We start from the raw sequence: 14,474 nt of genomic DNA on the forward strand, positions 1-14,474 counted from the left end.
AGCAGCTGTCACACCAATCGGCCCCCCCACCCCAGAGGCCTTTTCATTGGATTCCGCTGTATCTTCTAGGCCAGGTCATGGCAGGAGTGAGGAATTTATTCTATCTGCACAGTTCCTCCTGCTGCCTCGAGCGCAGCTTTTAACTTCTCTGCTTCGTCCTTTGAGACGTTGGCCTTCATCTCCTGAGGGAGCGACTCCACCAGCTTCTTGGCCTGAGAAACAGAAGTACAGAACGTTAATCACTGCTCACCTCCCGGGCAGATCCCCAGCCGTGGGGAAAACTCCCAATCAAGCCCTAGGCCAGGGCCGCCCAGTCTGACGTGCGCATACAGGTAGAGCAGGCAAGTAGATCAGATCTAGATTTTAAGTTAGCTGTGTCACGCGTACATCTAAACATAAAGTGAAATGTGTTGTTGGCGAGGATTGTGCAAGGGGCTGCCTGCATGTGTCGCCAAGCAGCTGGCACGACAAAGGATATGCCCACAACTTGCATCTTTGGAAACTGGAGCACTCAGAGGAAACCTCATGTGGTTTTGGGTAGAACGTAAAACTCCTTACAGGCAGCAGGAGGAATTGGACCCTAAAGCATTGTGCTGACTGCTGCGCTACCACAGCACGCTGGGGTGCCGGCAGAGTCACAGTACAGCACCTCCCCACCGCCCTGCTCAACAAAGCACACTTATGGCGTAAAGCAGACACAGGCTGGTGCTGTGTAGCGCTGGAATATCACTGTATTCACCCACTCAACCAGCGTGGCTCGGAAATGTGTATCACACAGGCAGTGTGTACAGATACCAACCCTGCAAATAGGCCCAAAGCACTGAGTTCAGCTGATTCAGAACACCACTGCTAGACTTTTAACCAAAACCAGCAAGAGGGAATGTATCACTCCCATAAAGCTACTCTGCATTAGCTTTGTGTACCTTTTTGAATTAATTTTAAAGTTCTCTTGCTTGTTGTTAAAGCTCTCAACAGTCTGGGACCTGAATACATCAGAGTAGCTTTCATTTTATAATTCTGCTTGAGCTCGCTGGTCTTCTGCCAGTCTCTTAAATCTCCCTCAGAAGATAGTTGGCAGGTCAGCTTTTTTGAACTACGCTCCTGCACTGTGGAGCTCGAAGCTATTGACCCAGTTGACAATTTCAAATGCCAGCACAAAACCCATTTTGAAAAGTGCTCTACAAATAAAATCATTATTATTATTATTATTATTATTGAGGCAGTCTGGAACGTATCGGACTGATTGTGAATATGTGGCAAGTGTGCAGCAGCTGAAAGAGCGTGCGGCGAGTCGGCTGAGCCTCCTACATGTGGAAGGGTCTCTCTTTTCGCGCGTACTTTCTAATGTGCAAGTTTTTGGCTCAGTTCGTAGCTCACACTCTGTAAGTTGCCTGGCACTGACAGTGGCTAACGTGACTCAGTAAAAACGTTTAATTTTACTACCTGCTGTCATTCTTGCTCTGTGCATTCGTAACAGAGCGCAGATACTAGCCTTGCAAATGGACCCAATACACTGAGCAGCACGCAGGTAATCTGTTCTGACACCAGCCACGCAAATGGAACACACGCAGCCACTATTGACATGCAATGAGAAATGCAAAGTTTTGGTCAGGATGTCCGTGTAATTAAATTCTTTGGGAATACAGTCACAGTTCCACAGATGTGGAAGCTTTAGAGAAGGCAGAGGAGATTTACCAGGATGCTGTCAGGATTAGAGAGCGTATCCTATGAGGAAAGGTTGAGCAAGTTTAAACTTTTCTCTTTGGAGCGAAAGAGGATGGGAGGTGATTTGACAAGCGGCATAGATCAAGTGAACAGCAAAGAGACGTGACAGAAAAGACTAATACAAGGGGGCATAATTTTAACGTGATTGGAGGAAAGTACAGGAGTGATGTCAGGTGTTTTTACAGCGAACGGAACACCTTGCCAGGTCGATGGTAGAGGCAGATACATTAGGGGTATCTACAAAACTCTTACATAGGCACATGGATAATAGTAAAATGGAGGGCTATGTGGGAGGGAAGGGTTAGACTGATCTTAGAGTAGGCTAAAAGGTCGGAAGAACATTGTAGGCAGAAGGGCCTGTACTGTGCTGTAATGTTCTATGATCCACAAATGACGACCATTTTCTTCAAATCAGTTTCATGAGATTGACTGAAAGAGCTGAAGGGATCTGAGCAGGAGGGGGCTCACGGGCACACTTCTCGCAGAGCAGCAGTACTCCACTGGCTGTACGAACTTGCCTGCATGGGACTCAACCCGAGATAAGAGTGCTGCCCATTGTGTCCTGTCCTGAATGCCGAGAAGCCCTCCCCATGGAAACTGCCACTACTCCCTCCTCCAGCCCGTCTCACCTGCACAAGGTTCAGGCCCGAAATACAGTTCTTCACTTCCTTGATCAGTTTCACTTTGTCGGCCGCCTTGAATTCCACCAGCTTCACCGTGAATTGGGTTTTCTCCTTCTTGGCCGGGACGGCTTCATCCTCAACATCCTGAAGAAACAGGGCAACAGAGAGTGAGAAGGAAAAGGTGGGGAACCCCTCCAAACACGGGATTATGCCAGTCAGTGTTCCCACACAGGGAGTTAAACAACAGGCTTTAATGCCCACATCTTGCTTTTAGCTTAGAGATGACATCTACTGGATAAATTGAGACAATTCTATTCAGACCAGAAATAATTGTTGAACTTCCTACACTGTGTAGGAGCCACATGACTGGCTACGTTACTATAGAAACACTAATGCCTTTGAATGGAAAATCCTACAAAAGGTAGTGGATTTGGCCCAGTCCATCACGGGAAACCCCACCATTGAGCACGTCTACATGAAATGCTGTCACGGGAAAGCAGCATCCATCATCAGGGATCCCCACTACCCAGGCCGTGCTCTCTTCTCACTGCTGCCATCAGCTCGAAGGTAGAAGACTCTCACCCAGCTTCTACCCCTCAACCACCAGGCTCCTGAATTAAAAGGGATAACTATACTCACTTGCCCATCTTTGAGATGTTTCTCACAACCAAAGGTCTCATTTTACGGACTGTTTATCTCATGTTCTCATTATTTATTGATATTTATTTACATTTACGCAGTTTGTTGCCTTCTGCACTCTGGTTGATCTTTCCTTGATCCTGTTATAGTTACAATTCTACAGATTCGCTGAGTATGTGCATCATAATGAATCTCAGGGTTCTATATGGTAACATATATGTACTTTAGTAATAAAATTTACTTTGAACTGTTTATAAATGAAGGCAAAGCCATGAAGAGCAATGCCCCTTGTTGGATCGAGCGCAGATTCAGCTCAAAGCAGGCACTGGAAATAATTCTTCGTCCAGTGTAGTTCAGCCCGGTCCCTGTATCAAAGTCAAACAAGGTGAATTCGAGCAACGAGCTGCTTACTTGCCATTGGGGATTTACCTGAGAGGCAGATGGAGCAGCTGCTACCATCCCAGACATCGGCATCATCCCAACATCTTGGATTTTCAGTGTTTTCTGTAGAGGAAGAAGGTGATTTTTAATTCCCACAGAAACCAGCAAAACTCTCAACCTCAGCATGCCTGGATGAGCACAGCTTCGACAACACCCAAGAATCCCAGCAGCATCTGGGTGGAAGCATCCCCGACCCACAGCGGTAATGTGTACCAGCTGCAGGATGTGGCCGACCGTCCAAACCCACCACCTCTATCAGCCAGAAGGCCAAGAGCAGGAGCGCTGTCCAAGCCACACACCTTTCCGACTTGTAAAAAGATCACTGTTCCATCACTGGGTCAAAATCCTGGAACTGCCTCCCCAAAGGCACTGTGGGGTATATCCACACAGAGACTGTAGGCTGTTCATCAGCTTCTCAAGGACAATTATTACCAAAGTGCATAGCTGTACACCACTGCACTGTAAACAGGATAGGAGAGGGCAGACCAGCCCACCTCCAGATCTAAGACCCTAAGACATAGGAGCAGAATTAGGCCATTCAGCCCATCGAGTCTGCTCCACCATTCCATCATGGCTGACTTATTAGCCCTCTCAACCCAATTCTCCTGACTTTTCCCTGTAATCTCTGACACTCTTACTAATCAGCTTTAGCTTTAAATGTATCCCATGACGTGGCAATGAATTCACAGGATCACCATCTAATGGCGAAAGAAATTCCTCCTCCTCTCTGATCCCTTTACTCTGAGGCTGTAACTTCTGGTCCCAGTCTCTCCCACTATTACAAACACCCACTCTATCAAGGCAATTTGCATGGTGGAGTAGTGGACAGGACAAAGCTGTACAGTATCTGCGACCGTCTAATTCCTGCCGCTGCCCGTAAGCAGTTTGTATGTTCCTGCCTCTGCCCGTAGGGAGTCTGTACGTTCCTGCCTCTGCCCGTAGGGAGTCTGTACGTTCCTGCCTCTGCCCGTACGGAGTCTGTACGTTCCTGCCTCTGCCCGTACGGAGTCTGTACGTTCCTGCCTCTGCCCGTACGGAGTCTGTACGTTCCTGCCTCTGCCCGTACGGAGTCTGTACGATCCTGCCTCTGCCCGTACGGAGTCTGTACATTCCTGCCTCTGCCCGTAGGGAGTCTGTACGTTCCTGCCTCTGCCCGTACGGAGTCTGTACGTTCCTGCCTCTGCCCGTAGGGAGTCTGTACGTTCCTGCCTCTGCCCGTACGGAGTCTGTACGATCCTCCCTCTGCCCGTAGGGAGTCTGTACGTTCCTGCCTCTGCCCGTACGGAGTCTGTACGTTCCTGCCTCTGCCCGTACGGAGTCTGTACGTTCCTGCCTCTGCCCGTACGGAGTCTGTACGTTCCTGCCTCTGCCCGTAAGGAGTCTGTACGTTCCTGCCTCTGCCCGTAGGGAGTATGTACGTTCCTGCCTCTGCCCGTAGGGAGTCTGTACGTTCCTGCCTCTGCCCGTAGGGAGTCTGTACGTTCCTGCCTCTGCCCGTAGGGAGTATGTACGTTCCTGCCTCTGCCCGTAGGGAGTCTGTACGTTCCTGCCGCTGCCCGTAGGGAGTCTGTACGTTCCTGCCTCTGCCCGTAGGGAGTTTGTACGTTCCTGCCGCTGCCCGTAGGGAGTCAGTACGATCCTGCCTCTGCCCGTACGGAGTTTGTACGTTCCTGCCTCTGCCCGTACGGAGTCTGTACGTTCCTGCCTCTGCCCGTAGGGAGTTTGTACGTTCCTGCCTCTGCCCGTAGGGAGTCAGTACGATCCTGCCTCTGCCCGTACGGAGTTTGTACGTTCCTGCCTCTGCCCGTAGGGAGTCAGTACGATCCTGCCTCTGCCCGTACGGAGTTTGTACGTTCCTGCCTCTGCCCGTAGGGAGTCTGTACGTTCCTGCCTCTGCCCGTAGGGAGTCTGTACGTTCCTGCCTCTGCCCGTAGGGAGTCTGTACGTTCCGGCCTCTGCCCGTACGGAGTCTGTACGTTCCTGCCTCTGCCCGTACGGAGTCTGTACGTTCCTGCCTCTGCCCGTACGGAGTCTGTACGTTCCTGCCTCTGCCCGTAGGGAGTCTGTACGATCCTGCCTCTGCCCGTAGGGAGTCTGTACGTTCCTGCCTCTGCCCGTAGGGAGTCTGTACGTTCCTGCCGCTGCCCGTAGGGAGTCTGTACGTTCCTGCCTCTGCCCGTAGGGAGTATGTACGTTCCTGCCTCTGCCCGTAGGGAGTCTGTACGTTCCTGCCTCTGCCCGTAAGGAGTATGTACGTTCCTGCCTCTGCCCGTAGAGAGCTGTACGTTCCTGCCGCTGCCCGTAGGGAGTCTGTACGTTCCTGCCTCTGCCCGTAAGGAGTATGTACGTTCCTGCCTCTGCCCGTAGAGAGCTGTACGTTCCTGCCGCTGCCCGTAAGGAGTTTGTACGTTCCTGCCTCTGCCCGTAGGGAGTCTGTACGTTCCTGCCGCTGCCCGTACGGAGTCTGTACGTTCCTGCCTCTGCCCGTAGGGAGTCTGTACGTTCCTGCCTCTGCCCGTAGGGAGTCTGTACGTTCCTGCCTCTGCCCGTAAGGAGTCTGTACGTTCCTGCCTCTGCCCGTAGGGAGTATGTACGTTCCTGCCTCTGCCCGTAGGGAGTCTGTACGTTCCTGCCTCTGCCCGTAAGGAGCCTGTACGTTCCTGCCTCTGCCCGTAAGGAGTCTGTACGTTCCTGCCTCTGCCCGTAGGGAGTATGTACGTTCCTGCCTCTGCCCGTAGGGAGTATGGACGTTCCTGCCTCTGCCCGTAGGGAGTTTGTACGTTCCTGCCTCTGCCCGTAGGGAGTTTGTACGTTCCTGCCTCTGCCCGTAGGGAGTATGTACGTTCCTGCCTCTGCCCGTAGGGAGTATGTACGTTCCTGCCTCTGCCCGTACGGAGTCTGTACGTTCCTGCCTCTGCCCGTACGGAGTCTGTACGTTCCTGCCTCTGCCCGTACGGAGTCTGTACGTTCCTGCCTCTGCCCGTACGGAGTCTGTACGATCCTGCCTCTGCCCGTACGGAGTCTGTACGTTCCTGCCTCTGCCCGTACGGAGTATGTACGTTCCTGCCTCTGCCCGTACGGAGTCTGTACGTTCCTGCCTCTGCCCGGAGGGAGTCTGTACGTTCCTGCCTCTGCCCGTAGAGAGCTGTACGTTCCTGCCGCTGCCCGTAGGGAGTCTGTACGTTCCTGCCTCTGCCCGTAGGGAGTCTGTACGTTCCTGCCTCTGCCCGTAGGGAGTCCGTACGTTCCTGCCTCTGCCCGTAGGGAGTCCGTACGTTCCTGCCGCTGCCCGTAGGGAGTCTGTACGTTCCTGCCTCTGCCCGTAAGGAGTCTGTACGTTCCTGCCTCTGCCCGTAGGGAGTCTGTACGTTCCTGCCTCTGCCCGTACGGAGTCTGTACGATCCTCCCTCTGCCCGTAGGGAGTCTGTACGTTCCTGCCTCTGCCCGTACGGAGTCTGTACGTTCCTGCCTCTGCCCGTACGGAGTCTGTACGTTCCTGCCGCTGCCCGTAGGGAGTCTGTACGTTCCTGCCTCTGCCCGTAGGGAGTCTGTACGTTCCTGCCTCTGCCCGTAGGGAGTATGTACGTTCCTGCCTCTGCCCGTAGGGAGTCTGTACGTTCCTGCCTCTGCCCGTAAGGAGTATGTACGTTCCTGCCTCTGCCCGTAGAGAGCTGTACGTTCCTGCCGCTGCCCGTAGGGAGTCTGTACGTTCCTGCCTCTGCCCGTAAGGAGTATGTACGTTCCTGCCTCTGCCCGTAGAGAGCTGTACGTTCCTGCCGCTGCCCGTAAGGAGTTTGTACGTTCCTGCCTCTGCCCGTAGGGAGTCTGTACGTTCCTGCCGCTGCCCGTACGGAGTCTGTACGTTCCTGCCTCTGCCCGTAGGGAGTCTGTACGTTCCTGCCTCTGCCCGTAGGGAGTCTGTACGTTCCTGCCTCTGCCCGTAAGGAGTCTGTACGTTCCTGCCTCTGCCCGTAGGGAGTATGTACGTTCCTGCCTCTGCCCGTAGGGAGTCTGTACGTTCCTGCCTCTGCCCGTAAGGAGCCTGTACGTTCCTGCCTCTGCCCGTAAGGAGTCTGTACGTTCCTGCCTCTGCCCGTAGGGAGTATGTACGTTCCTGCCTCTGCCCGTAGGGAGTATGGACGTTCCTGCCTCTGCCCGTAGGGAGTTTGTACGTTCCTGCCTCTGCCCGTAGGGAGTTTGTACGTTCCTGCCTCTGCCCGTAGGGAGTATGTACGTTCCTGCCTCTGCCCGTAGGGAGTATGTACGTTCCTGCCTCTGCCCGTACGGAGTCTGTACGTTCCTGCCTCTGCCCGTACGGAGTCTGTACGTTCCTGCCTCTGCCCGTACGGAGTCTGTACGTTCCTGCCTCTGCCCGTACGGAGTCTGTACGATCCTGCCTCTGCCCGTACGGAGTCTGTACGTTCCTGCCTCTGCCCGTACGGAGTATGTACGTTCCTGCCTCTGCCCGTACGGAGTCTGTACGTTCCTGCCTCTGCCCGGAGGGAGTCTGTACGTTCCTGCCTCTGCCCGTACGGAGTCTGTACGATCCTCCCTCTGCCCGTGGGGAGTCTGTACGTTCCTGCCTCTGCCCGTACGGAGTCTGTACGTTCCTGCCTCTGCCCGTAGGGAGTCTGTATGTTCCTGCCTCTGCCCGTACGGAGTCTGTACGTTCCTGCCTCTGCCCGTACGGAGTCTGTACGTTCCTGCCTCTGCCCGTAGGGAGTCTGTACGTTCCTGCCTCTGCCCGTAGGGAGTATGTACGTTCCTGCCTCTGCCCGTAGGGAGTCTGTACGTTCCTGCCGCTGCCCGTAGGGAGTCTGTACGTTCCTGCCTCTGCCCGTAGGGAGTTTGTACGTTCCTGCCGCTGCCCGTAGGGAGTCAGTACGATCCTGCCTCTGCCCGTACGGAGTCTGTACGTTCCTGCCTCTGCCCGTACGGAGTCTGTACGTTCCTGCCTCTGCCCGTAGGGAGTCTGTACGTTCCTGCCTCTGCCCGTAGGGAGTTTGTACGTTCCTGCCTCTGCCCGTAAGGAGTCTGTACGTTCGTGCCTCTGCCCGTAGGGAGTTTGTACGTTCCTGCCTCTGCCCGTACGGAGTCTGTACGTTCCTGCCTCTGCCCGTACGGAGTCTGTACGTTCCTGCCTCTGCCCGTAGGGAGTCTGTACGTTCCTGCCTCTGCCCGTAGGGAGTCTGTACGTTCCTGCCTCTGCCCGTAGGGAGTCTGTTCGTTCCGGCCTCTGCCCGTACGGAGTCTGTACGTTCCTGCCTCTGCCCGTACGGAGTCTGTACGTTCCTGCCTCTGCCCGTAGGGAGTCTGTACTTTCCGGCCTCTGCCCGTACGGAGTTTGTACGTTCCTGCCTCTGCCCGTACGGAGTTTGTACGTTCCTGCCGCTGCCCGTAGGGAGTCTGTACGTTCCGGCCTCTGCCCGTACGGAGTCTGTACGTTCCTGCCTCTGCCCGTAGGGAGTCTGTACGATCCTGCCTCTGCCCGTAGGGAGTCTGTACGTTCCTGCCTCTGCCCGTAGGGAGTATGTACGTTCCTGCCGCTGCCCGTAGGGAGTCTGTACGTTCCTGCCTCTGCCCGTAGGGAGTATGTACGTTCCTGCCTCTGCCCGTAGGGAGTCTATACGTTCCTGCCTCTGCCCGTAGGGAGTATGTACGTTCCTGCCTCTGCCCGTAGGGAGTCTGTACGTTCCTGCCTCTGCCCGTAAGGAGTATGTACGTTCCTGCCTCTGCCCGTAGAGAGCTGTACGTTCCTGCCGCTGCCCGTAGGGAGTCTGTACGTTCCTGCCTCTGCCCGTAGGGAGTCCGTACGTTCCTGCCTCTGCCCGTAGGGAGTCCGTACGTTCCTGCCGCTGCCCGTAGGGAGTCTGTACGTTCCTGCCTCTGCCCGTAAGGAGTCTGTACGTTCCTGCCTCTGCCCGTAGGGAGTCTGTACGTTCCTGCCTCTGCCCGTAGGGAGTCTGTACGTTCCTGCCTCTGCCCGTAGGGAGTTTGTACGTTCCTGCCTCTGCCCGTAGGGAGTATGTACGTTCCTGCCTCTGCCCGTAGGGAGTATGTACGTTCCTGCCTCTGCCCGTACGGAGTCTGTACGTTCCTGCCTCTGCCCGTAGGGAGTCTGTACGTTCCTGCCTCTGCCCGTACGGAGTCTGTACGATCCTGCCTCTGCCCGTACGGAGACTGTACGTTCCTGCCTCTGCCCGTACGGAGTATGTACGTTCCTGCCTCTGCCCGTAGGGGGTCTGTACGATCCTGCCTCTGCCCGTACGGAGTCTGTACGTTCCTGCCTCTGCCCGTACGGAGTCTGTACGTTCCTGCCTCTGCCCGTACGGAGTCTGTACGTTCCTGCCTCTGCCCGTAGGTAGTATGTACGTTCCTGCTGCTGCCCGTAAGCAGTTTGTACGTTCCTGCCTCTGCCCGTACGGAGTCTGTACGTTCCTGCCTCTGCCCGTAGGGAGTCTGTACGTTCCTGCCTCTGCCCGTAGGGAGTCTGTACGTTCCTGCCTCTGCCCGTAAGGAGTCTGTACGTTCCTGCCTCTGCCCGTAGGGAGTATGTACGTTCCTGCCTCTGCCCGTAGGGAGTCTGTACGTTCCTGCCTCTGCCCGTAAGGAGCCTGTACGTTCCTGCCTCTGCCCGTAAGGAGTCTGTACGTTCCTGCCTCTGCCCGTAGGGAGTATGTACGTTCCTGCCTCTGCCCGTAGGGAGTATGGACGTTCCTGCCTCTGCCCGTAGGGAGTTTGTACGTTCCTGCCTCTGCCCGTAGGGAGTTTGTACGTTCCTGCCTCTGCCCGTAGGGAGTATGTACGTTCCTGCCTCTGCCCGTAGGGAGTATGTACGTTCCTGCCTCTGCCCGTACGGAGTCTGTACGTTCCTGCCTCTGCCCGTACGGAGTCTGTACGTTCCTGCCTCTGCCCGTACGGAGTCTGTACGTTCCTGCCTCTGCCCGTACGGAGTCTGTACGATCCTGCCTCTGCCCGTACGGAGTCTGTACGTTCCTGCCTCTGCCCGTACGGAGTATGTACGTTCCTGCCTCTGCCCGTACGGAGTCTGTACGTTCCTGCCTCTGCCCGGAGGGAGTCTGTACGTTCCTGCCTCTGCCCGTACGGAGTCTGTACGATCCTCCCTCTGCCCGTAGGGAGTCTGTACGTTCCTGCCTCTGCCCGTACGGAGTCTGTACGTTCCTGCCTCTGCCCGTAGGGAGTCTGTATGTTCCTGCCTCTGCCCGTACGGAGTCTGTACGTTCCTGCCTCTGCCCGTACGGAGTCTGTACGTTCCTGCCTCTGCCCGTAGGGAGTCTGTACGTTCCTGCCTCTGCCCGTAGGGAGTATGTACGTTCCTGCCTCTGCCCGTAGGGAGTCTGTACGTTCCTGCCGCTGCCCGTAGGGAGTCTGTACGTTCCTGCCTCTGCCCGTAGGGAGTTTGTACGTTCCTGCCGCTGCCCGTAGGGAGTCAGTACGATCCTGCCTCTGCCCGTACGGAGTCTGTACGTTCCTGCCTCTGCCCGTACGGAGTCTGTACGTTCCTGCCTCTGCCCGTAGGGAGTCTGTACGTTCCTGCCTCTGCCCGTAGGGAGTTTGTACGTTCCTGCCTCTGCCCGTAAGGAGTCTGTACGTTCGTGCCTCTGCCCGTAGGGAGTTTGTACGTTCCTGCCTCTGCCCGTACGGAGTCTGTACGTTCCTGCCTCTGCCCGTACGGAGTCTGTACGTTCCTGCCTCTGCCCGTAGGGAGTCTGTACGTTCCTGCCTCTGCCCGTAGGGAGTCTGTACGTTCCTGCCTCTGCCCGTAAGGAGTCTGTACGTTCCTGCCTCTGCCCGTAGGGAGTATGTACGTTCCTGCCTCTGCCCGTAGGGAGTATGGACGTTCCTGCCTCTGCCCGTAGGGAGTTTGTACGTTCCTGCCTCTGCCCGTAGGGAGTTTGTACGTTCCTGCCTCTGCCCGTAGGGAGTATGTACGTTCCTGCCTCTGCCCGTAGGGAGTATGTACGTTCCTGCCTCTGCCCGTACGGAGTCTGTACGTTCCTGCCTCTGCCCGTACGGAGTCTGTACGTTCCTGCCTCTGCCCGTACGGAGTCTGTACGTTCCTGCCTCTGCCCGTACGGAGTCTGTACGATCCTGCCTCTGCCCGTACGGAGTCTGTACGTTCCTGCCTCTGCCCGTACGGAGTATGTACGTTCCTGCCTCTGCCCGTACGGAGTCTGTACGTTCCTGCCTCTGCCCGTAGGGAGTCTGTATGTTCCTGCCTCTGCCCGTACGGAGTCTGTACGTTCCTGCCTCTGCCCGTACGGAGTCTGTACGTTCCTGCCTCTGCCCGTAGGGAGTCTGTACGTTCCTGCCTCTGCCCGTAGGGAGTATGTACGTTCCTGCCTCTGCCCGTAGGGAGTCTGTACGTTCCTGCCTCTGCCCGTAGGGAGTATGTACGTTCCTGCCTCTGCCCGTAGGGAGTTTGTACGTTCCTGCCGCTGCCCGTAGGGAGTCTGTACGTTCCGGCCTCTGCCCGTACGGAGTCTGTACGTTCCTGCCTCTGCCCGTAGGGAGTCTGTACGATCCTGCCTCTGCCCGTAGGGAGTCTGTACGTTCCTGCCTCTGCCCGTAGGGAGTATGTACGTTCCTGCCGCTGCCCGTAGGGAGTCTGTACGTTCCTGCCTCTGCCCGTAGGGAGTATGTACGTTCCTGCCTCTGCCCGTAGGGAGTCTGTACGTTCCTGCCTCTGCCCGTAGGGAGTATGTACGTTCCTGCCTCTGCCCGTAGGGAGTCTGTACGTTCCTGCCTCTGCCCGTAAGGAGTATGTACGTTCCTGCCTCTGCCCGTAGAGAGCTGTACGTTCCTGCCGCTGCCCGTAGGGAGTCTGTACGTTCCTGCCTCTGCCCGTAGGGAGTCCGTACGTTCCTGCCTCTGCCCGTAGGGAGTCCGTACGTTCCTGCCGCTGCCCGTAGGGAGTCTGTACGTTCCTGCCTCTGCCCGTAAGGAGTCTGTACGTTCCTGCCTCTGCCCGTAGGGAGTCTGTACGTTCCTGCCTCTGCCCGTAGGGAGTCTGTACGTTCCTGCCTCTGCCCGTAGGGAGTTTGTACGTTCCTGCCTCTGCCCGTAGGGAGTATGTACGTTCCTGCCTCTGCCCGTAGGGAGTATGTACGTTCCTGCCTCTGCCCGTACGGAGTCTGTACGTTCCTGCCTCTGCCCGTACGGAGTCTGTACGATCCTGCCTCTGCCCGTACGGAGACTGTACGTTCCTGCCTCTGCCCGTACGGAGTATGTACGTTCCTGCCTCTGCCCGTAGGGGGTCTGTACGATCCTGCCTCTGCCCGTACGGAGTCTGTACGTTCCTGCCTCTGCCCGTACGGAGTCTGTACGTTCCTGCCTCTGCCCGTACGGAGTCTGTACGTTCCTGCCTCTGCCCGTAGGTAGTATGTACGTTCCTGCTGCTGCCCGTAAGCAGTTTGTACGTTCCTGCCTCTGCCCGTACGGAGTCTGTACGTTCCTGCCTCTGCCCGTACGGAGTCTGTACGTTCCTGCCTCTGCCCGTACGGAGTCTGTACGTTCCTGCCTCTGCCCGTACGGAGTCTGTACGTTCCTGCCTCTGCCCGTACGGAGTCTGTACGTTCCTGCCTCTGCCCGTACGGAGTCTGTACGTTCCTGCCTCTGCCCGTAGGGAGTCTGTACGTTCCTGCCTCTGCCCGTAGGGAGTCTGTACGTTCCTGCCTCTGCCCGTAGGGAGTTTGTACGTTCCTGCCTCTGCCCGTAGGGAGTCTGTACGTTCCTGCCTCTGCCCGTACGGAGTCTGTACGTTCCTGCCTCTGCCTGTAGGGAGTCTGTACATTCCTGCCTCTGCCCGTAGGGAGTTTGTACGTTCCTGCCTCTGCCCGTACGGAGTCTGTACGTTCCTGCCTCTGCCTGTAGGGAGTCTGTACATTCCTGCCTCTGCCCGTACGGAGACTGTACATTCCTGCCTCTGCCCGTACGGAGTCTGTACGTTCCTGCCTCGGCCCGTAAGCAGTTTGTACGTTCCTGCCTCGGCCCGTACGGAGTCTGTACGTTCCTGCCTCTGCCCGTACGGAGTCTGTACGTTCCTGCCTCTGCCCGTAAGCAGTTTGTATGTTCCTGCCTCGGCCCGTAAGCAGTTTGTATGTTCCTGCCTCGGCCCGTAAGCAGTTTGTACGTTCCTGCCTCTGCCCGTAAGCAGTTTGTATGTTCCTGCCTCTGCCCGTACGGAGTCTGTACGTTCCTGCCTCTGCCCGTAGGGAGTCTGTACGTTCCTGCCTCTGCCCGTAGGGAGTCTGTACGTTCCTGCCTCTGCCCGTAAGGAGTCTGTACGTTCCTGCCTCTGCCCGTACGGAGTCGGTACGTTCCTGCCTCTGCCCGTACGGAGTCCGTACGTTCCTGCCGCTGCCCGTACGGAGTCTGTACTTTCCTGCCTCTGCCCGTAGGGAGTCTGTACGTTCCTGCCTCTGCCCGTACGGAGTCTGTACCTTCCTGCCTCTGCCCGTAAGCAGTTTGTACGTTCCTGCCTCGGCCCGTAAGCAGTTTGTACGTTCCTGCCTCGGCCCGTAGGGAGTCTGTACGTTCCTGCCTCTGCCCGTAGGGAGTCTGTACGTTCCTGCCTCTGCCCGTAGGGAGTCTGTACGTTCCTGCCTCGGCCTGTAGGGAGTCTGTACGTTCCTGCCTCTGCCCGTAGGGAGTATGTACGTTCCTGCCTCTGCCCGTAGGGAGTCTGTACGTTCCTGCCGCTGCCCGTAGGGAGTCTGTACGTTCCTGCCTCTGCCCGTAGGGAGTTTGTACGTTCCTGCCGCTGCCCGTAGGGAGTCAGTACGATCCTGCCTCTGCCCGTACGGAGTCTGTACGTTCCTGCCTCTGCCCGTACGGAGTCTGTACGTTCCTGCCTCTGCCCGTAGGGAGTCTGTACGTTCCTGCCTCTGCCCGTAGGGAGTTTGTACGTTCCTGCCTCTGCCCGTAAGGAGTCTGTACGTTCCTGCCTCTGCCCGTAGGGAGTTTGTACGTTCCTGCCTCTGCCCGTACGGAGTCTGTACGTTCCTGCCTCTGCCCGTACGGAGT

General features: G+C 56.5%; 1 protein-coding gene across 1 annotated transcript in view; it reads right to left on the minus strand.

The window, feature by feature from the left end:
• Positions 1–92: 92 nt before the first annotated feature.
• Positions 93–14,474, minus strand: part of mrpl12 (mitochondrial ribosomal protein L12) — a 43,844-nt gene continuing 29,462 nt past the window's right edge. Inside the window, exons 3-5 of the mRNA XM_059948369.1 lie at positions 3,417–3,491; positions 2,355–2,492; positions 93–212 (exon numbers count right to left, since the gene is read on the minus strand). Of these exons, the coding sequence (XP_059804352.1) occupies positions 96–212; positions 2,355–2,492; positions 3,417–3,491 (330 nt within the window). The 3' untranslated portion in view covers positions 93–95. The remainder of the gene's footprint in view (positions 213–2,354; positions 2,493–3,416; positions 3,492–14,474) is intronic.

The sequence above is a fragment of the Hypanus sabinus genome, chromosome 23, assembly GCF_030144855.1.
Source record: "Hypanus sabinus isolate sHypSab1 chromosome 23, sHypSab1.hap1, whole genome shotgun sequence".
NCBI lineage: Eukaryota > Metazoa > Chordata > Chondrichthyes > Myliobatiformes > Dasyatidae > Hypanus > Hypanus sabinus.